The 27545-nt window shown below is 38.6% G+C and overlaps 1 protein-coding gene across 7 annotated transcripts in view; it reads right to left on the bottom strand.

Moving 5' to 3' along the window:
• Window positions 1-27545, bottom strand: part of ARMC2 (armadillo repeat containing 2) — a 67912-nt gene that overhangs the window by 3828 nt on the left and 36539 nt on the right. For 6 of the 7 annotated variants that reach the window (XR_002437072.1, XM_021392295.1, XM_021392297.1 and 3 more), the window contains exons 11-17: window positions 24226-24371; window positions 21740-21839; window positions 9295-9616; window positions 7885-8007; window positions 5753-5866; window positions 4197-4329; window positions 1804-1961 (exon numbers count right to left, since the gene is read on the bottom strand). Coding sequence is in view for 5 of the 7 variants with exons in the window: in XM_021392295.1 (XP_021247970.1) it covers window positions 1804-1961; window positions 4197-4329; window positions 5753-5866; window positions 7885-8007; window positions 9295-9616; window positions 21740-21839; window positions 24226-24371 (1096 nt within the window). In the remaining 2 variants the exon portion in view is untranslated. Of the gene's footprint in view, window positions 1-1803; window positions 1962-4196; window positions 4330-5194; window positions 5355-5752; window positions 5867-7884; window positions 8008-9294; window positions 9617-21739; window positions 21840-24225; window positions 24372-27545 lie in introns of those variants that run through there. The other variant, XR_002437073.1, reaches the window with a different exon arrangement.

Below are 27545 nucleotides of genomic sequence, written 5' to 3' on the forward strand. Positions count from 1 at the left end.
TTTCCACTCCCCTTTGGCTCACTCCTATCTCCTGTCATCTTGTTCCAGGTATGGAAAAGAAAAAATAAAGAGGAAGAGGTCAAGCACAGCAGGTGAACAGAGGTATCTGCTTTGCCATGCAGTACTTGTTCAGCTTCCTGAGGGTGTGCCAGCGCTGAAGTACAGTCCACTGTCTGTCAGAAGCTGCCTCCTGCTTCCTGAATGATAGAATCAGAGCGATGACAGTTCAAGGCTGTTACTGGATACAATGGGAGGAGGAAGATGTAGGACAATAGTAACCAGATGCTATTACTAAAAATTTGTTAGCTCTTAACACACAGAGGAACCAGATCCCATGAGTAAGATGAGCTTTTTTTTTTTTTCCCCTACAGCTACTCTTCTGACTACAGCTTGAAGGCAGACCAGCCTTCTGATTTACTTCTCTCCTATTTGTAATTAATTGCCGCTACATGCCGTAACTGGAACGGTGATTGTACATGACTGTCCAGTTCCTGAAAGCCGTACTAGTTAACCAGAGTGCCAACTGCTACACAGCCTGGACTCTGCAGTCAAATTAATTGCTGGAATAAGCAGCGTTACATGCAGACAAAGAAATATTTCAGAATTATCCAAAACAAAGATACACTTTCATCGCTGCATGCCACAAGATTTAAGTATGATTGTGGCTGTAAAGTTTCCAGTTCTGCTGCAGCATGTTAAATAGTGCACTCGTGATTTTGAGGTACTGAGTATTTTCAGGTAAGCAGATGGAATTGTTGCCTGTATTAAGATATGCTATAAGTATCACAGCAAGGGATCCGATGGAAGCAATGGCCTGTAAAGGTGAATTACAGTAATTTTGCTGTTACTGGAGAAAAACACCCTCACAGAACTACCCACTTTTCTGATTGTCTAAAACAAAATAGATCATGGGGATCTCACTTCGTATCTGGGTCTCACACGCAGCCTTCTCCACAGCAAGCGTAAATCCTTTATTACATTTCCCCCTAAAACCAAATCAAAATTAGTTAAGGCCTGCTTCAATTTCCTTTGCATTTTAAAGATTTTTTAAAAGGCAATTTCAAATGACCTGCTTATAATAAAAACACAGCCAAAGTAGTGTTCACAGAGTAAAGAAGGAAAAATAAGAGTATTAAACTGAAAAATCTGAAGCAAAAAAAGAACGTGCAGATGCAAAGATCCGACTAGGTAAATGAGTTCAGGCCTTAACATTCACTTGCAGGCACCTTCCAGCCTGTATTTGTGGAGAGGGAGCACACACGCTCCCCAGCTTCGTGGAGCAGAAGAGAAATTGTCAGGATGTTGTCCTTGCACTTCAGGAGATCATGGTGAGAAAAGCAGGGTGGTGAGGGACCCTTGTCACACAGCTCCGTCTCTGAAGAGACAGCCACACTCCCCAGACAGCCCAGCGTGTGTTGTGCAGCAGTGCCCAGCTGCTTCTGAAAAGAGTTGCAATTATCTTTGAGGCCAAAAGGGTCCATAGCCAGAGAAAAGTATGTTTTGTGCTGAAAGCCTACAGGATAGTTGGCTCAAGCAGGCCAAAGGGCAGCTGGTGAAAAGCGTGAGCGGCATGCCAACTAGACAGGCTCAAGAGGGGAGTGGCAGTGGCCAACTCCATCTTGGCAATCTGCAAAATCTCAGGGAACGTGCCGTATGTCAATAATGCACTGCGCTGCTGGACAGCCTTTTATTGGCCAACCACTTACAGACGCGTGACGGACTTCCCATCCAAACAATACCATTTTGATTTTGCTCCTTCTATTTCTCTTATTAAGGAAAAGAGATCAACAATGTGAATCTCACCTAAGAGCGATGTGAGCAGCGCCAGCAACGTGTCAGTATCTTCTCCAAAGCACGAGGCCGCACTTGTGATATTTTCACTATAGTTCCACAGGGTTTTGCATATCAAACAAGCCAGCTGCCAATCTGCTGGCCCAAAGTCTCGTAAGCAGTCGACTAACCTGTCAGTATCAAACAAAAACAGTGGTTTTGCTCCATGTAGTTTTCTCCTGAGTCCTTTAAAACCTAGGCAGTCTAGAAGAGTGTGCAGATTCTATGACAGGTTGCAGGAAAATTCTACGTTAATAAGCTTCAGATGCTACTACCTTCTTTTTCACTTAGTCTAGTACTCTAAGGATGTAAACATGCCTTTTGCTTGTATATAGGTGCATATGCCTACCTGAATCTGTCCACGTCAAATAACTTGTTAACCCAACTGAACAATTTCAATCATGTATGTCACAAATGCAATCAAATGAAAGATGCTCGATTCCAACAGATTTCATGGCAATATGTGACCGTTCCAGATCTGTAGCTGCCACTACAACCAAGGCTGCAACGCAAGCCAACCCAATTGGGCACCAAGAATTCACCCGGGAAGATGACATGAAAGCAGAAAAATCTTCTGTCAAAGCTTACAGCTTATTATACCATCAGAGGATCTAACCAGAAGACATCTCAAGCAATTTGCTGTTTCCATGACTCACAGAATTACCTCTTAGATTCAGTGAAGTCTGACTGCTTTTCAGATCTCATCCCTTCTTGTGTTTTCTTAGCCTGCATTCCCAATGGACTCCTCTCAGAAATGCCAGTTTTATTAAGGACCGTTAAGTTCTCAGCCTTTCTCCTAGTCTCACCTCCTCACAGATAACAAATGCAGGCTAGATCATACAGGACGCTGAAATTAAGCTATAACTTTTCTGCTTGCACCAGTTTACATACAGTACTTATCCAGAGTTCCCATTTCCAAACAGCATTATTCACAAGTCCTGGGGCAGTAGGAATAAATGCTGTTTTTCACCCACTGTCCCTAGCGAGCTCTCTAATAGTAATCCTTCCCTCGCTGATGTTCTCTTCCTCAACCTTACGACGCCCTCTTTCTCTCACTTCCCTGCTTCACCGTGAGATTTATAATCCAGCGATTAGGAAAGGAACCACAGGATATCTAGCACATTCAAAGATGGGTGAAAACACCACTAACTGAAAAGCAACCAAAATGAAGTTTGCTGAAAACTGGCAGGCGTCTGATCAAAACCCAAAAGACCATGCTTTCATTTTTTGAAGTTTATCCCTCCGATGAGACCAATTCCTTGTTTTATTAGGAACACTATATATAGGTACAAGAACCTAATTTCCAAATATCCATAGGGCTGACTTTCTTAAGGATGTCATCCTGGCTGTGTAACCTCTTGTGTATTTTCTAGATTCATTCCATATTGTTAGCTTCTCCTTCCCGCTTCACAAACTTTCAGGCAATTCTATACTCTTTATCATTCTATATAACAGAAATTCTACTAATTCCATTCTATACAGTATTCAATATAATAGTTATTTCTCACACTTATTCTTCAGTCAACCTGTAATTTATTTTTATTCCTGCTTTACAGCTTTCAAACTTTGAAAGTTAACCAGAACACGGGAAGGAAAGATAAGCAGACAAAAAGTCTTGTTTACGCTGTATAAAATAAGTAATTATGTGATGTATGAACAGGAAAGCATTTCAAAGTTTGGCATATTGTTTCATAAATGTGGGTTGTATCAACTGCTTTACAAGTGTAAGAACAAGATCTTTCATGTTGCTCCAATTAAGCTGGATCCGCTATTATGTGAACATCAAAGCATCAAAGCCGCAAGTGTTGCATCCACAGTGGTTTTTCAAGATCTTCTCACTTACAGTAAAAGTGCCTTAACATTGAACTCTCAAAGAGAGGAGACGCAGGAGCTTTTTCATACTGAGCATGGGTACCTCAGACTGTTCTCCCTGCAGTACTAAGTAGTTATTGAAATGACAAGAGACCATGGGGGGGTACCCTATTTCTTTCACACTTAAAACAGATGCATATTAAAGGTGTCTATTTGAACAGCTAACTCCCACAGGATTCAGTCAGGTCAAGCACAAGTGGCTACTGTACAGCCACACCTTAAGTTATTGTGTTGTACGCTCCCGTATATATCAGGAGGATCTTTGGAAGATTATTCTACTAGTCTTGGCACTGTAGTTGGCTAAAGCACTCTAATGCTCTTGAAAAAAAAAACATACTGAAGAACACAAAAGATTATTTCTTGAAGACCATTAGATCCCTACTAGCCTGCATCCTTACTACAAGTTATTAGTCCCAATGAGAAAGAATCTGATTAAAGATCTTTGGCCAAACTACTGAAACGTGCCTTTTGGTAAAACATAATCAGGAACTTACTTCCCAATTCCTCCTTCTTCCATCAGAAGAGCTCGTTTGTCCTTATCTACTGTGAGATTGAGCAAGACACCACAGGCAGAAAAACAGACATCTTGATTCTTGGCATCAAGTAAAGCAATCACGAACTTGTGTACTGGGTTGTAAAGAAGAAAAGAGAATTACTGAGAAGATGGATTATCATGCAAGTGGCAGTACAACATACTTATTAAACATGCACACTCAGGAAACAGTCAAATGCAGGACATCCAACCCAAATTTGTAACCTTGTAGCATACTAGTGTGAAGTTACTACATTTGGCTTATGAGACAGAATCAGAGTCATTAGTACAAGCTGAACACCAGTATCTTCAACACAACACCTACAAAATTCTACATCAAAGTATTGTGAGAATCAAGTCAGAAGATGTTAGGTTGACCAAGCTGAATTACAGGTTACTTCTTAAAAGCATCCCTCTCATTTCAATTGCACACACAGCAGAAACTACTAGGATTTTGCATCTGGCACTCACAGAGGGAAGTTCTCACCTCCGTGCGAGGCAGGGTTGTCTCAGACTGCATCAAATCCAGCTGGGACTGCTGCAGCCTGGGGCTCCTGCAGGAAGCAGGCAAGAAGCAGATGCTGGGCATGCAGCATCTCGCAGCACTTGCTGAATCTAAACTCAGTAAGCAGTGGAAGGCAACTCCAGCAAGAGGGTCAGTCCTGTCTAGAGGACAGGCAGTCTCCCAGCTCCTCCTGAACTTGGCACGCTGGCACCATGGTCTCTCCAAGGACTAAAATTCAGTCCTTTGACTGAGACAGCTCATTAACAAGCAGCTACTAAGTGTCAGTTCTTCCACTGCAGATACCTTCACCTCCATAAACCTTTATATATATTATTTATATACCCTTGAAAGAAGGGGTTGTATACTGCTGGGAATCACCTCACTTCAAGCATTGACAGGTAGATAGAAAAAAAAAAAAATCAGTGAATTGTTTTTTAATTAAACTGATGACACACCTTCTCCGGATAGCAAGGAGTTGCCATTTTTTCCCAAAGCTGTTCAGGCACCAAAAGCAAAAGGACTTGAGAAGACTTGCATCCTACTTCACCCAGGGGCAAAGAGGAAGTCTCTTTGTTGAGGCAAACATCTTAACTGCATATTACAAAGACTAACAAGCTGTTGAACATGGGAATCAAAAGATTATGAATCTAAATGAGAGTTAAGTTGGATTTTCATTTTATATCAAATCACTACAAACTTGTATGACTTCAGGAAATGAAGGAGTGAAGGGAAATTCAAAATTATAATCTTTAGGAAAACAGAGGGTTTTTGTGCTATTTGCCTTTGTGAAGGTAGACCATGGCATATTTTTCCTACTCCAATACTTCCATTTTAATGAAACTGAAATAAAATGGTCTTTATAATGACTACTGCTGGATTCTAAGATTGGCATAACATGCAAAACTTCAGATAAGACTGCTTCTACCCTTTAACTGAGACAGCTCATTAAGAAACTTTTTCTTTTTAGACCTACAGACATTTAAAAACAGGACTCCTAGAAATACAAAACTCACTCTTCTTCTGTACGATGAAGTCACAGATCTCATGATACTGGGAAAGATTGCCAAAGACTCTGACAGCTTCCACAACTCCGTCCATATTGTTGCTCATTAACAGCTTTAAAAGCACTACAGGTTTGCAGAGAAATGAAATAAAAACAATTACTTGTATACCAGAAATGTGCTTGGCTTTTTATCAGTAAATATCAGAATGCAAGCAGCAACAGCAATACATATAATAAATGGGAACGTTTATCTAGCAGTCTGGTTGCAGTGAAGGGGATGAGCAGATGGTAGAACAAGAGCTAAATTGTGTAAGGCTTTGAAGATGAGACAAAGAGCTCCAATATGGGGCTAAATGCAAAGGAACAGATGAGGAGTTACGAAGATAGCCTAAGAACAGTTGTAATAACAGGAACCAATTTTGCTGTACAGTTTTGAGTGGGCTCATGTGACAATCCAGGAAGACAGAACAAAAAATGTTGTAATATTTAAGAAAACTGATTTAGATCCTGAACAGATGGTCTTATGGTGGGATGCCTCTTTAAACAAAACTTATTTTCTGACATGAGCTCTATTTTCAGTCAGTGCTGCTCCAACAAGCAAATATCTTTTCTGTGAACAGCTACTTAATATCACCCCTGGTCTGAAACATTTATTTGCTTGCTGCTTTCCTGCTTAGCAGATTCACTTATAATTAGGAGCAATCTTCAGCAGATAGAATGAGACCTTCAGCATTTCCTACGAAAAGTTACCATCATTTAGATTTTTGGTACATGGCAAAGGAACGATGCTACAGAAAGCACATTTATCAGTCTTCTGCGAGGAAGAAGTGAATCACCGAAATCAGTGCACCACATGAAAGGACTCAAATCGGTGAACCATTAACCATTCCACCACAGAAAAGTGAGAAACACAAAATGAGAAAAGAGGCTGGCTTCATTCCTCACTTACTTCCTTCTTGGAACGCTGCAATACCAACCATGCCTCGAACTTGTCTTAAAGAGACAACAGAAATTATTTTGTGTGTGTGTGTGTGTGTGTGTGTGTGTGTGTGTCTGTCTGTCTCTGGGATCCACACACTTGTATCATACAGCAAATATTCTCAAAATGTCTCCTGAAGGAAGCGTGGTGGTCTTGTGTTGAAAGGTTTCATCTCTCCTCATTTCAGACAGAGGAAAGGCGGTGGGAGTGCCTCCCCATCCTAACAATGAAAATGGGAGAGGGAGAGCAAATGGGACTGAAAGAGAAGTCATTTGTTTCCACATTTCTTTGACTAGCATTAAGAGAGAGCTAGCTTATGGGAGATAAAATCACTCATGACAGAATATCAGCACTGTTAACCTAGAGAGGAAACTATGTCTACAAGTCAGGGCAGTAAGTGGAGAGACATAATACTTTTTCCTATTCCTCATTCTGCCCATCGCACAACCTTCAGCCTCTGTCTTTCCTCCACATCTTGTCTATTTAGAGAGTCAGATTTGCAGGACTTGTTGTATAACAATAGCCTTTTGTATACGATTAATACAATGAATCCCAGAATTCAGATGCAGTTCCTTCTCATCACTAAAATATGACTGCTGCCCATGCTGTCAGATGGGAGTGAATCACACAAGCCCTGTAGAATCATAGAATCCTTAGAGTTGGAAGGGAGCTCTGAAGGCCATCTCGTCCAACTCCGCTGCAATGAGCAGGGACATCACAGCTAGATCAGGCTGCCAGACTTATAACCCAGAAACAAAACAGTTTCAGGTAAAAAAAAAACAAAAATGTTGCAGGTCGAGAAGGTAACAAGAAGAGGGTTTTCTTACCATACTTTGAATAGAAGTGAAAAGTAAAGTGATTATTTTGGTTCAGGCATACAGATTTTGAATGAGTCTAGCAAAAGCTGCTAAACAGAAAACATCACAGCAAATTCATTTGGGGAGGAAACAAGGGGTTTTGTCTGCAACCTAAATCTTTTCACGAGTTATATGATTACATTCCAAAAGAATTAGAAATCACTATGGGAGTAACTTATCCCTGTGATCTTTATATTCCTGCAATATAACGCCACACTACCCTATGAGTGTCTTTATTTTCTGTGGCATCAAAATATAGCATGCATAACTTCCACTTTCAAAAGGTACTGTTTTAGAAGTTCTTACTTTCAGCAATGCGTAGCTTCTTCTCTTGAACAGCAGAACTCTTCACTTTGTAGAAGGATAAATTGTTGATTGTTGTTGCAGCATTGATCACCAACTCCTCGCAGACTTCAATTGACTTATATTCTGATATATTAAAAAAAGCATATATATATATACATGCACATACTGACACGTAACTTAGAAGCATGCTATAGCTCAGAGGTGAAGTGAAATGCAATTAACACGGCCACTATTAAAGACTGCTTTTATTTTTCACTAAAATGGTAGAGGTTAACAGGAATAGCTGATGCAGAAGTGGCAATACAAAGTCATGCTTTCTGACTTCATCTATAGAAATGATTGTGACTAACATAACGTTGTGTAAAATCTAGTTAAAACATATTACAGATCCTATTTACTGCTTTAAGATGAGGCTGAGGAGGATTTGCATGCAGAAACAGGCCTGCACTAAAGTTATCAGACTGCTGACGAAGAGAAATAACAAAGACTACTACTAAGCTACTATGACGCATTAAAATAAAAGTAGTCTTTAACAGTATCTGAGACATTCTCTCGCAAAGAGCTCCTGACAACATCACCAAGGTGCAATTTCCTCTTACAGTAGCAAGTCTGAATTTTTCTGAGGTTTCTGCCCTCAGAAACCAAGGGTGAAGGAAATAAAATTTTGTGGTAAACTTACAGTGCTCAGGAAAAGAGGAGAGGGTCGGAGAGAAGCTTTAAGGCTCCAAGGTGCTTACACAGTTATTAGGACAGTTCCAACCCTCCTAGCTCCTACAGGGCTTAAGACAGAGGGGGTGAATTTGTGAGTCTGCCTGTCACTAAATCCCACGTAGTGGTGGGTAAGACCGGTAAACTAGTATATAAACAAGCTGATTGTGTTTATGCGGTCTTAATGTTTTCATCACACACTAAAATATACTGAGTTATTTGAAATTTATCTGTCTCCTCACTGCTGAACTACGTTAGTGGGAGAACAGTCTGTCCAGCTCCAGCCTGTATTTAGACTCACAATGGGGCTGGTAAGTGATACAGCCAACCCAAGAACAGTGACAAAAACAATGAATGTTAAAAATAAATAAAATAAAGCAATGGAATTTCTTATAAGTGAGCTCTCACAGACAGATGTACTTAAAATTCTAGTTTGTTTATCTTGATCACTAAAGTCTGCAAAACTTACCACTGAATGAAACACTTCTACAACTTCTTTGCACAGACACTGAAAAGTCAATGCTTTCACTGTCTCAACAGCATTTTATATAATATAGTTTATGAATATCAGCAAATTGACTTATTTTAGCAACAGAATCCATTTAGGTATGGCTCAACCTAGATAAAAAGCTTAAGCAGAAAAATCCTAAGTTCTTCCTGCAGATTGAATGAAGATAACACACGCAACATAGATTTTATTACCTAGTACTGTAACAAGTAATTCTACAACGTGGTGGGCAGCTGCCAGAGCTGCTCCTACACTGGGATGAATGGACAGATTGGCCAGCACTCGTATCAGTTTTATCAGAACATCTTCTGCTTCGGAAGGATGCCTTGGATTTTTTTTTTCTTCCCTTCCTCTTTCACGGTACCATTTTTCTTCATTCAAATCAAGTTCATGGTAGGTTTGGAACAATGATATCAAGGTGTTTACACTTCCTTTTTCTTTAAAAAATTGCTCACGGGCCTGGTTATTCTTTGCTGTTAAATTACCAAGAATAAAGACGATACGGATAACCAAGTCCTGCAAGAAAATAAACAAACCATATTACTTAAAAAAAAAATCAGAAGCTGTCAGCTGCTTAAACTAAAGGTAATTATTTGTTTCAGAATTCATCTAATAGCACGTCCCAAATAACTGAAAGAATGCCAAATATAGCGAATAGGAATAACTTGCTATGCTACTGTTTTTCATAAACCAGTTTACAGAAGAAATTAAAAACATCTGACAGATCTACCACAGCATTGGGGTTGCTAATCACTAACGGAATATGCATAGTAATCTATTTTTATCAAGTCCATAGTAATTTTAAAACATCATTTTATACACCAGAATAATCCTATGAGCTAGATCTTACTAATCTTACAAGCGAGTAAATGTCAGCTGTATGGCCAATGACCACTAACTTCCCTTCTTCTCTAGGTCTTCTACCCACTGCGGACGTTAAACTACGTGACCTTACTTTGCTACTGTTAAATCCATGTCATTTCCTTGTTAATTTCAATTGCTTAGAAATTGCCGAATTACTCGTTCCAGACTTTTACCAGAAATATGACCAGTCTGTTGTTCCCCCAATTCCCCCTCTTTCTTCTTCTCCAGAGAGGTGTCCTACAACCTTGCCATCCCACATAACTTCTTGAAAACTCCAGAGACATTTCCCCTTTCTGCCCTTTAGTAAGCACCAGAAGGTAAATTTCTTGAGGCCTAGCTGGTCTGAAGACACTTAAATACACTCTAGCTCGTTATTCAGTGATAAAAGAACTCAGGTTGGAATAGAGACTAATCATCTGATCATACCTGGGCCTTTTAGAAAGAGAGAGAAAAAAAAAAAAAAGCACTCCACTCTTTAGTGTCATCTGCCAGTAATTCTCATCTTATCTTCTGAACACCGAAGCAATTACTTCCTTATTGTCTTCTTGCAATTAATATTCTATAGTAAGTTTTCATGGTTTTTTTTTTGTCCCCTTCTAGTTGCATCTCATTTTGTGCTGTTTTTTTCTGATTTTGATTTTAAATGTTCTTGCCACCCTCTTATTTTTATCATTGCTAAATGAGACCTACTTTCTGTTTTTAGATAGTATCTCCAGATCTCATGATTGAACCAATTGCTCTCTTAAAGCTCTTCCTATCCTTGCCCTTGAGTGGGATACAGAATTTTATCTCTTTTTGCTTCATTTTGGACAGACAGAGCTACAGCTATTTTTTTGGCAAGATAAGTAGATCTTAACTCAATGGCATTCAGCACTTCCCCATCTTTTTCTGACCCACCGGTATGGGAGAAGAAAAAAAGATTCTAAAAATCTGAACTAATCCAAGGACAAACTAACTAAAGCATACTATTCAAAACCTTCTTATTTTCAAAGAGTCCATAGCCGTATCTTAACAGCACAGGTAAAAGAACAGCATTTCTTCAGGGATGGCACAGCCAGCATCTTTTATCTGTTAGACTGCTGTACTTGCATTAACCCAGTATTTTGATTATTTTCTTCAGATGCAATAGTTATAATCACAGACATTCTAACCCTTGATGGAATTAACAATGTAAGTTAACTAGACATACTCCAGCTGAAGTAGTCTGAAGGAAAAAATATGTGCAAGCAGCACATCCTTTTTTCACGTATGCCCTCATCAGCAGATTTCATGCCCCGAGCCTCTGCGACAGACACTGACAAGAACATCAACTTAAGGTAAAGACAAATGCTATCTCTGAATTCAAGAGGCAGGCAGTCTCCTAATGGAGGAACAGGCTCTCTTCCTCTCTCTGTATGATATGACCACTGTGTAGGACCCACTTCCACTTTTTTTTTCCTCTCTAAACTAGGCATAATATTTTTGCTAGCTTCTAAATGTCATTGAGACAAAATTTTTCTGCACGTTCTTACTGACTAACCACTAAGAGCTTTCACCTTTGCTGGCACAACCCCCATTTCACAAAGGCTGTAAGAATTTGAAACAAACAACTGATGAATCAGAAGAGAGAACTGAAAAAAAGCAGGCAGTCTCGTTTGACTCGTTTATATTGACTTTCTAATTTTGGTCAAAACAGTATCAGCCCAGCAACAGCCCTACCCAATCAGCAAACAGACAAACAGGTACAGTACAGCAATCCACTGATATTTTGAGAAGCGTGATCTCAACTGTTCTTTCCACCTACAGGCTAGCAAAACAAACTTCTAGAATACAACTTCTTTCTAGCCAAGCACATCTAGTTTTAATAGCATATTAACAAAGATTCCTTATCTTCCAGTGACAATTTAACTAGCACAGTCAAAGAGAAAAGCATATACAACTTATCCCGAGTAATATAAGGCTTTAAGGTTCATATTACTTTTTGTTCTTTGTGTTTAAAATGCTCTTAGGGTAAGAGTTGCTAACACCAGCTTAAATAATATAATTGTAATAAATAAATAAATGCTGTGAGATGAGCCAGCGGGAATGAAAACCAGCGTGGATCAACAGGGAAGTTTTTCTGAGGCTTTGAAAGAAAAAGAGAGTCTACTTCCTGCGGAAGAAGGGATGGGCAAGTTGGGGAGAGTACAGAGATGTTGGTAGGATATGCAGGCAGAAAATGAGAAACTGGTATTATTTATATAATACATAGGTTTTAGTATGAATGGCACCAAAGGCAAATTAGATTATAGATAGGAATTATACTCATTTACTTCATCTTTTTACATAGAGGCATTCATGTGAGATGCACTGTCCATAGAGGGCACCCAAATTTGCTGGGAAGGATATACACGAGACCGCACAGCTTCACTTGGAAAACAACTCTGAAGAAACATGTCAAGAAAAGCTCCAGAAGGAGAACTGATGTTTTTCTTTTCTTCCAATCTGTCAAGAATCTGTGATATTTTCATATTTAAAGGGGTAAAGGCACCGCTTACTCCATCAGCATCTAACTCTTAGTTTTCTCTCAACTGGAGCCATATAATTTTATTACTGGTATTAAAAATTCTTTATTTGTCTAACTCTAAAAATCTATTCCTTGCACTGTGCTAGTAGCAAAAGTACTCAGTGTACTCGCTGAGTCACAGAACTTGACAGCAATTTATCTTAGCAATTAAAATGTATCTGCCTTTCCACGTAAATCATGATGAGCAGGCCTACAAATAGCACAGGTTTGCTTATCAGTAAGAAAGGACAACCAATTAGATCAGTAATTTCTAATTAAAACAAGATAAACAAGGAAGGGAAGCCCATTCTAGAATCCATACATGTTGCCAAATACCAGTTAGTCCATCTGGACCTATCAGAAGGGGAGGGGCGGCATGAAACAAGAAATCAAGATGCCAGCAGCTCCTATTAGGATCCCTACTGAACCTCCAGCTGTATATGAATTATGCTCTTTCATGTTACACAAAATCAGCAGCAGTAATCAAAAACTATGTCACTTGACCAGCAGTATCACAGAATCACAGAATGGTAAAGGGTTGGAAGGGACTTTAGAGATCATCTGTGTCCAGTTCTGGGCTCCTCAGCTTAAAAAAAGACAGGAATCTCCTAGAAGAAGTCCAGCAGAAGGCCACAAAGATGATAAAGGGCCTGGAGTATCTCCCATATGAGGAAAGGCTGAGTAACCTGGGTCTGTTCAGCCTGGGGAAAAGAAGACTGAGGGGGGATCCAATTAATGTTTATAAATACCTATAGGGGGATGGGACGCAAATGGATGAGGCCAGGCTCCTCTCAGTGGTGTGTAGTGATAGGACAAGGAGCAACGGCCTAAAACTTGAACACGGGAAGTTCCATATATACATGCAGTATAACTTCTTCATGGTAAGGGTGACAGAGCACTGGAACAGGTTGCCCAGAGAGGTTGTGGAATCTCCTTTCATAGGGATATTCAAGACTCATCTGGATGCCTACCTGTGCAACCTATTGTAGGGAACCTGCTTTAGCATGGGCATTGGATTTGACGATCTCTTGAGGTCCCATTCAACTCATGCAGTTCTGTGATTCTGTGATCTTGTTCCAATCCACCTTCCATGGGTAAAGACACCTTCCACTAGACCAGGTTGCTCAAAGCCCCACCCAGCCTGGCCTTGAACACCTCCAGGGAGGGGATACCCACAGCTTTTCTGGGCAACCTGTTCCGTTGTCTCACCACCCTCACAGTGAAGAATTTCTTCCTGATATCTAGTCTAAACCTACCCTCTTCCAGTTTATAGCCATTAGCCCTTGTCCTTTCACTACATGCCCTCGTAAAAAGTCCCTCCAGCTTTCCTGGAGGCCCCCTTCAGGTACTGTAAAAACTGCATCTAATGCTCACTCAAATCTAATTAAAACATTTATCTTTCTGGTTTATTATGTATCCTTGGAAAAAAAAATTGAGACTTTCTTTCAGGGTCTGATAGTCTAACGACAAACTAACAGCACTTATGCCTTCCTGACACTAACACAGTAAGGATTCATCTTGCAGTGACATTCTGGCTGTGAAAACACCTGATTAAACCACCCAAAATGAAACTTGATTTAAAAAAAAAAAAAAAAAGGAAGGAGAGAGGCTATATCAGAAGTATCAAAAGCAAATTAAGAAGATTCTGACTGAGGAACCTGAAGCAAGGAGCAGAGAGGAAAAGCTTTACCACAGTGACAGTAGGGAGAACACCTGGGTAGTAAAGACGGAACTTCCCTCCCTCAGAAATACAAATGACTTTGAGGAAAAGAAGAGGCATCTAGAAGAATACAGTTACACTTCACAGAAGCACAGACTGATTGAGGGTGGAAGGGACCTCTGGAGGCCATCTGGTCCAACCCCTCACTCAAGCAGAAGCACCTAGAGCAGGTTGCCCAGAAACGCATGTTTCTCTATACCGCATGCCACAAGACCATATCCAATAGTTTTTTTTTTACGCCCTAAAACCTGTTAAGGTAACCTTTTCTGAAAAGGGTTCATTTGCATTTAATGACTTTTAGCAAGGGAAGAACTCATGTCCTTAGGTTTATCAGCACCTGGAGATCTAGGAAAGGTAACAAAGAAAAGAAAGCACTGTCAACAGAACAACATTTGATGAAAAGGAGAGTAAATGCTCTACTGAAAAACATTTCAGAAATTGCTAACTGAAAGAAGCTGAAAACTATATCCCCCATAGTATTGCTCTAATGATCACTGATATCCTTGGTTAAAATCTTGCTTCTTATTACTAGTTTGAATTTCTACAGCTTCAACCACTATTTCTTGCTATCATCTTTCTAAGTTGAAGGACGATCCATGAACAAAACTGTCTTCCTTTATAATTCTATCAATAGGCAACTTGCTAATGGTCTGATCTTTGACATTTATTAGATTTCCAAAGAAAACAATCCATGATTAAGCAAATAAATTAATCATTTTTATACCTCTTTTCAGAGCTGTATGAAAGCTTCCAGCTTTCATATTCAGAATATGAATACCAAAATAAGGCAAAACATTCAGTAAGAGTGTCTGTCATCTAAGCAGTAGTATCTCCTTATCATCTATTAGTCTAATATTTACATATCCAGTAATTACATTTACAATGCTGTATCCTCTGCTACATCAGAATATCTGGTTTCCATACAGTACATGCCAATGAAGGCTGCTTGGCTACAGAGTTCTAGATTCCTCACCATTCAGAGCACATATCGCATTTTCTGCATTTTACTTACCTCTTTCTGCTTTCAGATCAAAACAAACAAACAAACAAACTATAAATCACAGAGTCCTAGGAAGATACACATAAACTATCAACTCAACATGCCATCATAAATTATACTGTAGAGAAAGACCTTATGTGGTCAGATCAGCAGGTTGCCATAATATCTATTCTAAAATGAATACTTCTTTCTTGGAAAAATATTCATCAAAGAATGAATGATTGGTTACAAATATGTCAGAAATCTATGAAAAATTAATCTTACATTTTCTTCTTCTTCTTTTTTTTTTTTTTCCAATGGTCAATTACTATTCCCCTTTCATAGCTCTTTTTTAATTATCCAGGACACTATTGTACAGGGGAGATACTGTTGGGCAAAACTGAAAATACATACTCATAAACACAGTAGAAAAGAACCACATAATGTAGAAAAGCATTTCATAGGATTACCTTGCCAAGCATTTCAGCACTCATTCTACTTGCCATTCACAGTTTGGTTCCCGCCCCATGTTTTTTTCCTCAGTATTTGATTGAGAAACTATTTGTGTGGCTGTTCAACAAACTAGATTGGGAACTGATGTAGATGATAACCCAGCAAAGGACTGGGGTTCTTTTAATGTGGTTTTTTTTTCCTCCACTCTGAAGATTATTGGAAGCTGTGTCAGTTCTATGACCTGATGCATCACGCAGTCATACAGACAGCTGTCCTCAGCCCAAACGAGGGATGGCATAGAGCAAAAAAGCAAGTCACAGAAGCTCAATAAACACTTCACTGATGGCCATTTCTTTAGAGACAAAGCTATGGATACAAAAATACAAACACTTTCCACCCCTAAAACAGAAATAATTAAAGAAAAAAAAAAAAAAGAAAAATCCCCAGTATCTCATAAGATGATGATGCCACTGAGCAGAGTCCCAGTAATACTCTCAGAGCATTTAAGAGGAAAACTTGCAAATCTGAAATAAAAATGGCTGCAGCACTGGATTCTTGTTAAGAGCCCCTGGTTAAGTTGTTACATTATATGACTGACTGAAACAGTTATTGAGTTCCTGGGAGCTCATCACAAAATTGTCCAAAACGCAGGCAAAAAGCATCCAAAAAGATCAATCAGTGCACGCAGATAAATCTTAGCCTAATAAATAATGCTAGAAACAAAGCAAAGAAATTCTCTGCATTCATAGGCCCCACCTGTGGCAATCTTCCTAACTGCAGTAATCCTAAGGCTAAAAAGGACATTCAACAGCCCTAAAAGTGTAACTTTTTCTCAGAGGGAGACAAGAAAAATTCTCACAAGCAGAAGCCTGCTTGCTCACAAAACTCATTTGAGACTTGCTACTTGGTAGATGCTCTTGGGAATAAAACTGTGCAGATCCAGGCACAGCGAACCCAATAACTGTGGACATCTCCTTAAAGAGGATCTCAAAGCAATTTCAGTCCTTTTTTTCATTTAATAGAGTAAATTGTTTGCGACAAATTGATTGTTAAATCAAACAGGTAAAGCAGCATGCAAATTATAATTGTAAGTTAGTGCAGTTCTACTGGCTGTTGCAAGAGATACAAAAATAATAACAAATCATTTCATGCACATCAGGACCAGGATGTTTGCCAGAATCTGCAGAACTAACTGATGATCAGGAGCATCCAGTGAAGAAAATGTAATTCCAGAGAAGCTAGATGAGTTCCTTGCCCTTGATTCTTGCCCTTGTTCCTTGATTCCTGCCCACTATGAAAGAAACTGAGAAGATCTCAATGCTATCATCTTCTCTGGGGAAGACTCATTGGAGGATCTGTTGAAAACCAAAGCGATCACAAACAATTTTAAAGAAAAAAAAATGATGAAACAAACAGTGACAAATCACCAGGAACAGATAATCACTCGAGAGTTCTAAAATAACTCATTAACTAAATAGCTTAATGACTAACAGTGATGAGCAACCTCTCACTTAAAACTGCCTTGGTGTCTCAGAACTGGAAAGGTAACAAACATGAAATCATCAGAAAAAGAACCAAGTGAGATTCAAGTCTGACGTCTATACCAGATGAATGTGAAGAAACCATTAAAAAGAACAATAAAATTAGTGGAGAGTCAGATAAATGCAATCAGCTTTAAGACTCCTGAGTCCTGACACCCAATTCTTGAGCTCTTCAAAGGGATCAACAGATAGAAAGGAGACCCATCTGACAGGACCTACTTCGCTTTCCAGAAAACTTCTGACAAGGTCACTCACCAAAATCTTAGTGAAACTAAGCAGTCATACCATGACGGGAATGTTCTGTATCAGTAAATGTTCAGAGGATGGAAAACAATAAATTATCGGTTCCTGGAATTGCAGATGACCAGCAGAGTTCCACTGGGTTCTGTGATGGGGCCTGTTTTGTTCAACATGTCCATAAACAACATTGAAAAGTGGATGACAGCAGTGATACAGTAGATTTTGTTGAAGACAGTAAGATATTCAAAATAGAAAAGACAAAGGCTGACTGAAGAGCAGAAACTGGTAATAAAATAACAGACAAAATTCAAATACAGATAAATATGAAACAGAACAGTCACATTTTCCCAGACAAAATTACAACCTTTGAACCAACCATAACCACCTGGAGAGTGATTTTGCGGATTCTCCTCAGAGGGCTTTAGTGCTCACAGAAGGTCAAAGAAACAAGTCAAATTTTTAGCTTCACTGGGAAGCAAATTTATGCAAGCATGGAAATCCATGATCTGGTCACATCTGAACAGCTATGTTCTAGTCCCTTCATCTCAAAAAAGATACAGGACTAAGGATTGTAAAACATTCAGAGAAATGCAACATAGATGCACAATGGTATGGAATCTATATCAGAAATTACTAAGCAAGCAAGGACTCTTTAGTAAGCAAGGACTTTTCAGCGTGGAAAAGAGGTAACTCAAATGACTGTATGATAAAAGTCTAGAAAGTTAGAAGTAGCGTGAAATGAATGACTAGGGATTACATTTTCCTCAGCTTTTCAATACAAGAAGCAGAGGGTATCAACTAAAGACAGTAAAAACCAAATTCAAAGCAAATTAAAAAAATTACTTGTGCAGTGGTTAGTTAGTACAGCAACTCCTTGCCGATGGATGCTGAGGAATTCAGAAGTTTACATGTGATGTATTCTGTATAAATTTCTGCAGGGGAGACTAGAACTTCGTGGAAAAGACGACCACTGAATTTTATTTTGAACCAAGGGAACCACATCTGGCTAAGGAAGTCTCCAATCTGGAAAGAGCTGGAAGTTTGGAAAGTTTGCATGGGAAGTATCATATACTCTTGTTCCGGGCTTTGCTGTTCTCTAGGCATCTGATTTTTGCCACTATTTAGCATAGATACTAGGCTGGATGAACCTTTCAGGAGACCCAATGTGATTATTTGTTTGCTCAGTAGGCAATTGCTGCATCTAGCGATGGCAGATGCTTCACAAATGTTTTCTAATTAGAAAGAGTAGGCTAAGCTGAAGTACAGAGAGACTCTTCTTTACAACAAATACAAGATCTCTTCCATGCGAATTTTAGCATCACACTCTGCATTTGTGCACTTAAGAGTGAAAATAAACTGTACACTGATAGAAGATTACACAAATGCTGGCAGGGCTCCAAAAGGCCACCTATGCTCAGGCAGTGTTTGACCTACTGACAGAAGCTACTGCCCTACTTAAGCAATCTCCCTCTTCCAAAAAGACAGCGTCTTCATGACTCATAACATCAACCACAAACAGAGAACACTAACCTTTACTTAGCTTATCTGAAAAGCTTATGGATGATAATGATCTGGGGAAGGGGGACAGCACCTTGTTCAAAGATTTCTGGAGATGGGCAAAACACCAGACTACAAAGCAGAGTAGAAAGTGAAGCATGCAAAACTCACCCTACAGCATAGATGCTCTACAAGAACACTTCTGACAGCTTCCATAGCATCTGGCAACCACCAAGGACTTTTTTGTTACTTCACACAAGTAAGCTCCAAAATCGACCACAAGTGAGGTCCAACAGAACATAGATTTCAGATGCCCAGAAAAGCAATATTGAATTCCTGAGTCCTAACTTGCAGATCCAGCTTTTCCAATCTTCTGTACTCCCTTCTTACCCAAGATTATGAAACACGGAATTAAGCAAGTCCTGCCAACTCAATTTCAAAGTCTTTCTCACAGATACAAATTCCTTCTCTCCCATTCTTCCTGGCTCTTTTACCCAACAGAGAGCATGAGCCGAGGAAAAAACTAAAAAGACTTGGAACTGCAGCATGGTGAGAAGAACAGAGACTATTTGGGTGGCAGCTGTGGAATTCAGCATACGGTGTGGGAGCAAGTCGTTAGTCCCCTTTCCAGTGCTCACATTTTTATTTTCACAACATTTATTGTTTATTTTTAAAGTCACAGTTATGGAAGCACTTGAGAAAGTCTTTATTTATTTATTTATTTATTTTTCCTTTCTTTCTCCCGGTATGTTCCTAGTTGTCATGATTGCCAGTAAATAAAAAACACGAACTTTGCAACCTTAGAATTCAAAAAACACACACACTTCCTCTTCCTTAACATATCAGTTCTCAACCCTAAGGACTTTGAATTGTTTGAGTTATTCTCCTCTGATTTATTCTCCTCTTTGCTTCTTCCCGCAGCAAACTATTTTACCTACACTGCTGTTAGCTGTTTTCTTTTCAACAGATATCAACTCATTCTATAACTCACTGGCTGTAAGCATTTTAGGAGATTAGCAGTGCCAACTGTACTCCAGGAAAAACACACTTCTCACAGTTCAAGTGTTTATTACACAGTACAGAAAAAAACACAGTACCTTACATTACCCATTACTCTCTTCTTGATTCTGCAGAGCTTCACTAAGCTGACAAATGACAACCGTATGCTTGTTTAAAAACTGCAGTAAGAAATAACTATTCTGAAGGCATTGCAAATATAATCATCATAATGTAATAAGTGAGTTGTTTGAATATACAAGTTATTTTTTTCTCTAATTTGTATTTTGATAGTTTAATACAAAAATCAAGTGACAAAACCACTTAAGGAAGCAGACAAATGAGAAGCTAAATTCTGACCACTGCCCAAAACAATTTGAAATTATATGTGAGCCTAGAATTCATTATGACACGAAGCTATCAAGTCAACAGCTCCTTTCAAAATTACAGATGAAGGCTGAAAGGAAGATGTTGCTCACTTTAAGCCCCTTACTCCCAGGGGACCATCATTTGTTGATATTTTAATACAGTGCTCACAAGGAAGTATAGCTATAAATCTAGTAAATCATAGCGTCTTCAATATGTCTTATATTATTTACATAGTCCTTTACTAAATGTCTTTATAGACTTCACAATGCAAGAGCAGCCTGAACCTAGAAATACTCAGGTATGCTGCTGAAATGTTAACCAACAGATAAAAGTAATTTAATCTTTTTCTCTCTTCTGTATGTACTATCACAGAAAACAGAGGCAGGTAAACAGGAAAGGGAGAAATTATTTTTGTATTTGGCAAAAGAAGGAATAAATTGATCAGCACAGCTGATATCATTACCTTCATTAACTGCCTTTAACAGCAGCAGCACAAAAGACCTTCTTCAACAACTGACCACACATTACTAAATTTCAGACAAATTGTGTAGGCTAGCTAAATGTGCTCAAGTCATTTAGATGCTGAACCAACTAAGAAAGTTCTTTACTTTTAAAAATAATCTTAATGGTCAATGTTCTGAAACCTCACTCCACTTTTGAAACATTTATGCTTTACAAAAAAATTATTTTTGTTCTTATATCTTACCTGGCAATAGAGCTGTGTAATTTGCCATAAATGGGGCACTGTGCTGTTACAAACACGGCAGTCTTTAAAGCTATGATCCTACACCAAACTCTCAGAGCCTAGAGCTCCAGTAGACATAAGAAAGATCCCTATGATACAGCAAGAAAATACTGCAGCAGATCCTTTGAGTTCCAATGAAGTTGGTAACAAGTATACTCATATAACTCTAGCTAGTAGGATGAGGCATTTTAACAAACTCTAAACATGTTTTTCTAGGTGCAAATTTCAAATGCAGCCTTACAGGCATATGGTTTTCTCTAACAGAAGAGAGACGTTCTGATACCTTATGCAGTTAACGAGGGGCAAGTTTTCCTCTGCTTTCAAATCGTTCAGCTCTGGAAAATTCACACTCCTTCTGTAGGGGAGGAGGGCAGAAGAAATCCCTACAGTTCCCTACTATCAAATATTCAGATAAACTATTTTCTTTTAAAAGTATTTTTTTAAACTAAGAAAAACAATTAAGTACCCAAAAGACACATGTGACCAATAGACAAATGAACCAACTGTCTGCCCCCTGTATTACTTTAAATTTTTAATCTAAGCGATTTCATTTCCATTATTTACTACTTAAAATGCTGTCAACCACTTAAATTCTTTTTTTTTTTTTTGAAAATGCCTAAAAGTAGGTCACTGAAAACAAGCTTACACACAATAATGCACAGACACATCAGAGGATTAATACATAAAAATCAAGAGATGAAAAAAACTGACCTGCTGCTTCTGGTGTTTGTTTAGTAGGGCTAAAAATAAGACGTAACATCTGGAGCAGTCTGCCAAAGCTGCACAGAAGTCATTGTAGGAAGAAAGTTTGCTACAAAGGTACAAAAATAAAATATAAATGAATGAAAGCACGATTTTCCACACAAGATGAAAAAGAAAATCACACTGCTTTTGACCCTCAGAGCCCTGTTTTCCAACAAGTTAAATGAACGCCAATACTTTACATTCTAACAGAGGCATACACAGTTACATAAGAGTGTGAATAATGGCAAGAAATAAACATAAGGAGCTTCCCAACCTGCCTGCCACTATGACACAACAAGCTAACAGTAGAACCCTAAGCTTAAGGTGAAATGGGAAGTCAGACTCCCTCCCTAACATAAGGTAGTAGATTCTAGCAACAGCACCAACAGAGCATGTCTGTCACCACCTAACACAGAAAACAGATCTTTTTGCAGTCACAACATTACCTCTGCATTCTCGCTAACTGCTCCAGTCCTACACTGCTCATTTTTATCATTACAAAAAATAGAATCAGACAGGCTCTGGTCATACTAGAAATACTGCAGTAACTACAGTAATGTCTTACTTCCCATGCAGTCAAAACCAGCAAACATCTGTGCTGGCATTCAATTACCAGCAAGACTTATAAACTCAAAGAAATGAAGAATCTGAATAGATGGGAACATATTCTCTAAGGAGAAGCTGCGTAAAAGTTACTGAAAAAAAAAACAGGCTAATTATTCTGTATTACGAGGAGACAGAAGAAAATTCAGATCTGTGTTCCATACTGCATAGAACAATTTTTTTTCCCCATGACTGCAATTTCCAGGAAGATAATTAAATTGATTCTGTGGCAAATTTTTTATCTTCAGAGCCTGCAGTTCACTGAACGTAAGAAAAAAAACCTGAAGCAGCAGGAAACTTTAAATAAGACAAATTACTTTTGCTCCACATTGAATTCTAGATCAAGTAAATGTTCTTGTCAGAATTACAGTCCAATTACAAAACCATTGCCTAACTAGCCACAATTTCCATGGCATTTTACCAAGTAAAAGAAACGCTCTCTCCCTAGAAGGAAATATGCTGAAAGTGCTGTGATCACTTGTAGAATTCAACTCATTTTTAGGAGCAGATTTAGAAACATAAGTGGAAAAGGTTGCAGGGAACTGGGGAGACGATTCACAGAATGGCCTAGGTTGAAAGGGACCTTAAAACCCATCCAATTCCAACCTACTGACAAGGGCTGCCCAGGGCCCCATTCTAGCCTGGCCTTAAATGATACCAGGGACAGGGCATCCGCAGATTCTCTGGGCAGCCTGTTCCCACGCCTCGCCACTCCAAGTAAAAAATTTCCTCCTGATGCCAAATCTTAATTTCCCCTTAGTTTAAAATCATTTCCCTTTGTCCTATTACTACATACCCACACAAAAAGTTTGTTTCCCTCCTGTTTGTAAACTCCCTTTAAGTACTGGAAGCTCATCTGAATGCTTTACAGAAAGCATCCATGACAAAGGATCAGACTTTGTTTACTTCTACCTGTGAATAGGAAGGAATGACAGACCCTTGCATAGCTGCTCTTCAAAGTGCAACTCAATCTCATCTACCAAGGAGAATGCAATGCGCAATTTGGAGGGGCTGAATAAGGGGAAGAGTCCATAGCTGGACAGCTTCTCAATGCATATAGAGTCACGGGCAACAGGACTCACGTAGGTAATAAAGCAGCAATGGCAAATATTTCAACCAGAATGGCACTCACAAACCGTGTTTATAATCCAGCTTCTCCTTAAACTGCCAACAACTAATTCCACTACTTGTACAAAATTCTCAGACTGTTATCAAGTCCATTTAGCAGTGGGTATTGCAAGTTTGTGCTTGGTAACTGGGAACTTCTCAACTTCAGATTACAAAAAGAACTTTTGGGGTGATTCACTCATCCTGATCTCCCTCTAAAAAGCACATCTTGGGAAGCAGCCACTGAGCTGCTCAAAAAACTGAGATTCTTTCGGCACTTCTGTCTGCACACTCAAGCCCCGATCTTACAGATTAATCTCAACCACTCTGGAAAAGTTCAAAATAATGAACATGTATAATTTTCACAAGGGAGAAAATGTGATCCAACACAATCCCCCTAAAAAACATCGCCTAAAACAGGATTAGTATCTAATCATTTATGCAGTTCTAAAATTTAAGAAATTGTACTTTAAAAATCTGAATCTGTGTGAATGAGGAGTGACACAATACAATAAAACATTTTTACCAGGGACAACGACTCCAAGTTGTATGCCTGCAATAAAACAATTCTGTCACTATTAATAAGGACATTATTACCATATGAAATCAATCAAAATTAACCCAATCAATGCAAATAAATCTTCCAACTTGAATGCTTGATCCTGCTCCTGCTGAGGTCACTTGATGCAGTAACATTGACTTGACTGCAAGCTGAAGTAGACAGAACTGTATTCTCTACACACCTGAAAATCCTGACAATATAGGTGCACACATCCTTGTCGTTCATACGCTGCTCCAGCGCCACACAGAGCTCAGAGATTGCACCACTGCAAACGAGCTGGCATCTTGCCTGAGGTAAGTCAGCCAAGTTTCGCAAAGTCGCTGTCAGCTGCATATAGAATATTTAGAGATTCATTAATCACAGCTATTTACCACAGAATCCATACTGTTTTGAAAATGTAATAAAACCGAGGTGTCATTTATAATGTCCAAGGCAGTTTGAATATCCTGTTAACGTCCTGCAGGTATGTATTTATCAATAAATCTTAACAGAAATGTGTAAGTAAAAAAAAAAATAGTCCATACTAAAATAAATGTTTGAAAATGAAATATTGATACTGGTCTTTGCCTGCATGTAAACTCTTCCTGTGAGGAAAACATTATCTTCCATATATTTTAAAATCTTGTATTCATGGATATGACCACATACCAACTGGAAATTAAGTGAAATGTTGTGGATAGTTATTGTGATATTTTGTGTAACATCCGATCTTGTAAATTTACATCAAAGTCTTGCAAATTATACTGACATCTAATACATATTTCGATAACTGTGAGTTATAAATGATGATGAACAGATTTTAAAAGGCAATATAATTTATTCACTTTAACACATTTTAGAGTCAATCTAGATCAGGAGAAATCTGATGTACAATCAGTATAGAAAATGAAAAGCTGAAGTCCAAGTTAATTTTGGAGAAATCAAAATATTTTCAGAAGATACTGTTCTATTTCAAGGAGTTTCAAACGGGAAATATTCTATCATCTATAGATATAACACAGTGAATCAGCTGCTGAATAGTCTGAGACGCTCCGGTTCTCTTCCATAATAAGGGTATTCAAGTACTGATGTCAGACAAGGAATGATAGCTAAGTTAACAGTTAATCTAAACCAGAAACTACAAAATTAAGGTGAGGTTAAGACTAAGTGTTCCGATCGTTTATAATCACATAAAACTTGAAATGAAATATACCACTGAGCTGCACTGATTGCCCAGTGATAAGTAATTCATCACTTTATAGAAAAATCCGTTAAAGAGCAGGTTACGTTGTTGCTTTTGAGCAGCTTTTGCTCAGAATGTACTAAGCACTACGCTACCGTTTTCCAACCGCTTTCGAATTTTCTGTCCAGTTTCAATACATTTGACAATAAATGCATGTCTGCAGTCGCTACAAGTTTTAGGAAACAACAACCAACTGCACAGGCTGCAGAGAAAGTGAGAAAGAGCTTGAGGGCTGCTAAAAGTAGCTGAAGTTGAGCAAGAAAGTTGGATGTACTGCTTGCTCAGGCATGTAAGATGTTAATCTCTTCAAAAACAGACTTCAGTGATTGATGCTTATAAACCTTCAAGTCCTACGGGCCATTTATTTTTATTAGTTTACTACCTTGATTTTGTCCTGTATTATCAAACTCCACAAAGATACACTGTAACTACTTCTGTTAAGGTGCATTTCTGAATCTCTAGATTTGCAATGCTGAAGTAAAAGACTACCTCAAGAAATTAATTCTTATTAAAAAAAAAAGGGGGGGGGGGGTTGCAAAGCTACAACAATTCAGACCAAGGCTGAAAGCCTTCTGGAGAAGAAAGATGTAAGAATCAAAAAGACTTAGAAACGGTCCCACATCGTTGGCTCTGTGACTGACTCTCCCAACCTAACCTGAAAGGTCTCTACAAAATCAACATACTGCAACCATCCACTCACTATGTTCAAGTCCTGCTGGATATCTGCCAGGGCCTTTTTCTGCACTAGGTCCACAATGGCAGCACTAATTCTGTAAGTTTTACTGTCTCAGTTCAACTATCAAGAACAACTTTGCACTTCTCCCTTTACCCAGCGATCTCATCTACTTCTAATGGAGTAATTCTTGCTTTTGTTACTGAAATGAAAAAACATCATTTATCACCACTCTCCAAATACAGCATTCCTAAAATTCTACAAATATCCAGAAATATCCTGTTGGAAATGGTCAGAGATCACTTGTCATATCAACTCCCACAGGTTCCCTAACCATTTGAAATCAGATAACCTCGGATTTACTGCTTATGGAACACCCTGTTTTCAGACAGCATTAGTAACGTTTTCCAAGCACACTGCCTCACTCATTTCTTGATACTACGAAAAAATATATATACTTTTTATGTTGCCTTTTTGTATTTACAAACCCTTAAACCTCGGCGCACTTAAAATTATCAAGAATTTTACTATTAGTGATCAGTATCATGCAGTCTCTGCATGGCCTAGCAGTAAACTGTACTAAATGTATGACAAATAGACTATGAGCAAAGTTACTGAAAATTTACTCCCATTTCCCCTAACACTTTATCAGGGAAGCTCAGACAGAACTATAAAACTATCTTAGAAAGAACAGTAAAGGCCAGTCAGAAACAACAGCTGTATAGAAAGATGGTGCAGGAAATACAAAAACAACAGTTAGCACATAAGTGAAATACGAAGACAACAAAGTACAAAATAAGAGAAGCCAGCCAAACAGCAGACAAATTCAAGAACTATTCTGATTTCTTCCAGCAGACAACATGATTCGTGGAGAAATGCAAAACAACTGACTCCAGCAAACTCCACCAGCTCTAATCCTTATGTTGCCATGTAAAAGATCAAATTCATGAAAACTTGAAATTTAACAGCAGATAAATGCTATTTTTAAAGAGAAAGGCATTTTAAGTGCTTTTCAATTAAGGAACACGGAGTACTTGTTAAGTCTTGTCAGTGAAACTTCAAAAGCTTTGGCTTTTGAATAAGCATTACCATAATTCATAGAAAGATGATCAGCTGCAGCAACATGAGTCAGAGATTATCTTGGTTTCACGTCTTCTATTAAGGAAGTATACATACTATTACAAACATTTTTTATTTTTGTATTGTGGAATTTCTGCATAACAGATATTTCGTTAAGAATGAAGACATCTGAGGGAACGTTTATTCCCATAAAAACAAGCTGGCAAGATTATGTATAACACTGCCATCTGGTGATTGTGCAATTATACAGTTAAAGAATGAAGGGTCAGTCCCACTTAACTGAAATACTTGAGTTTTCAGTATTTAGAGCCAGCAGAGACTCCCTCAGATATCATTGTGGATATTTAACGTTTACCTCCTCCAATGTAATTGAATGGAATTCCTGAAAACCTGTGTTTGTTCATTATTTCTGTACAACAATGCATATTTGATTTTTTGCTAGAAGTATGGCACAAAATTTTCTTTATTCTCAAGATGTGAATCATCGAAGAAGTGGTCTTTGATACTACATCCCTGAAAATGGAGC

Source organism: Numida meleagris, chromosome 3 (genome assembly GCF_002078875.1).
Source record: "Numida meleagris isolate 19003 breed g44 Domestic line chromosome 3, NumMel1.0, whole genome shotgun sequence".
NCBI lineage: Eukaryota > Metazoa > Chordata > Aves > Galliformes > Numididae > Numida > Numida meleagris.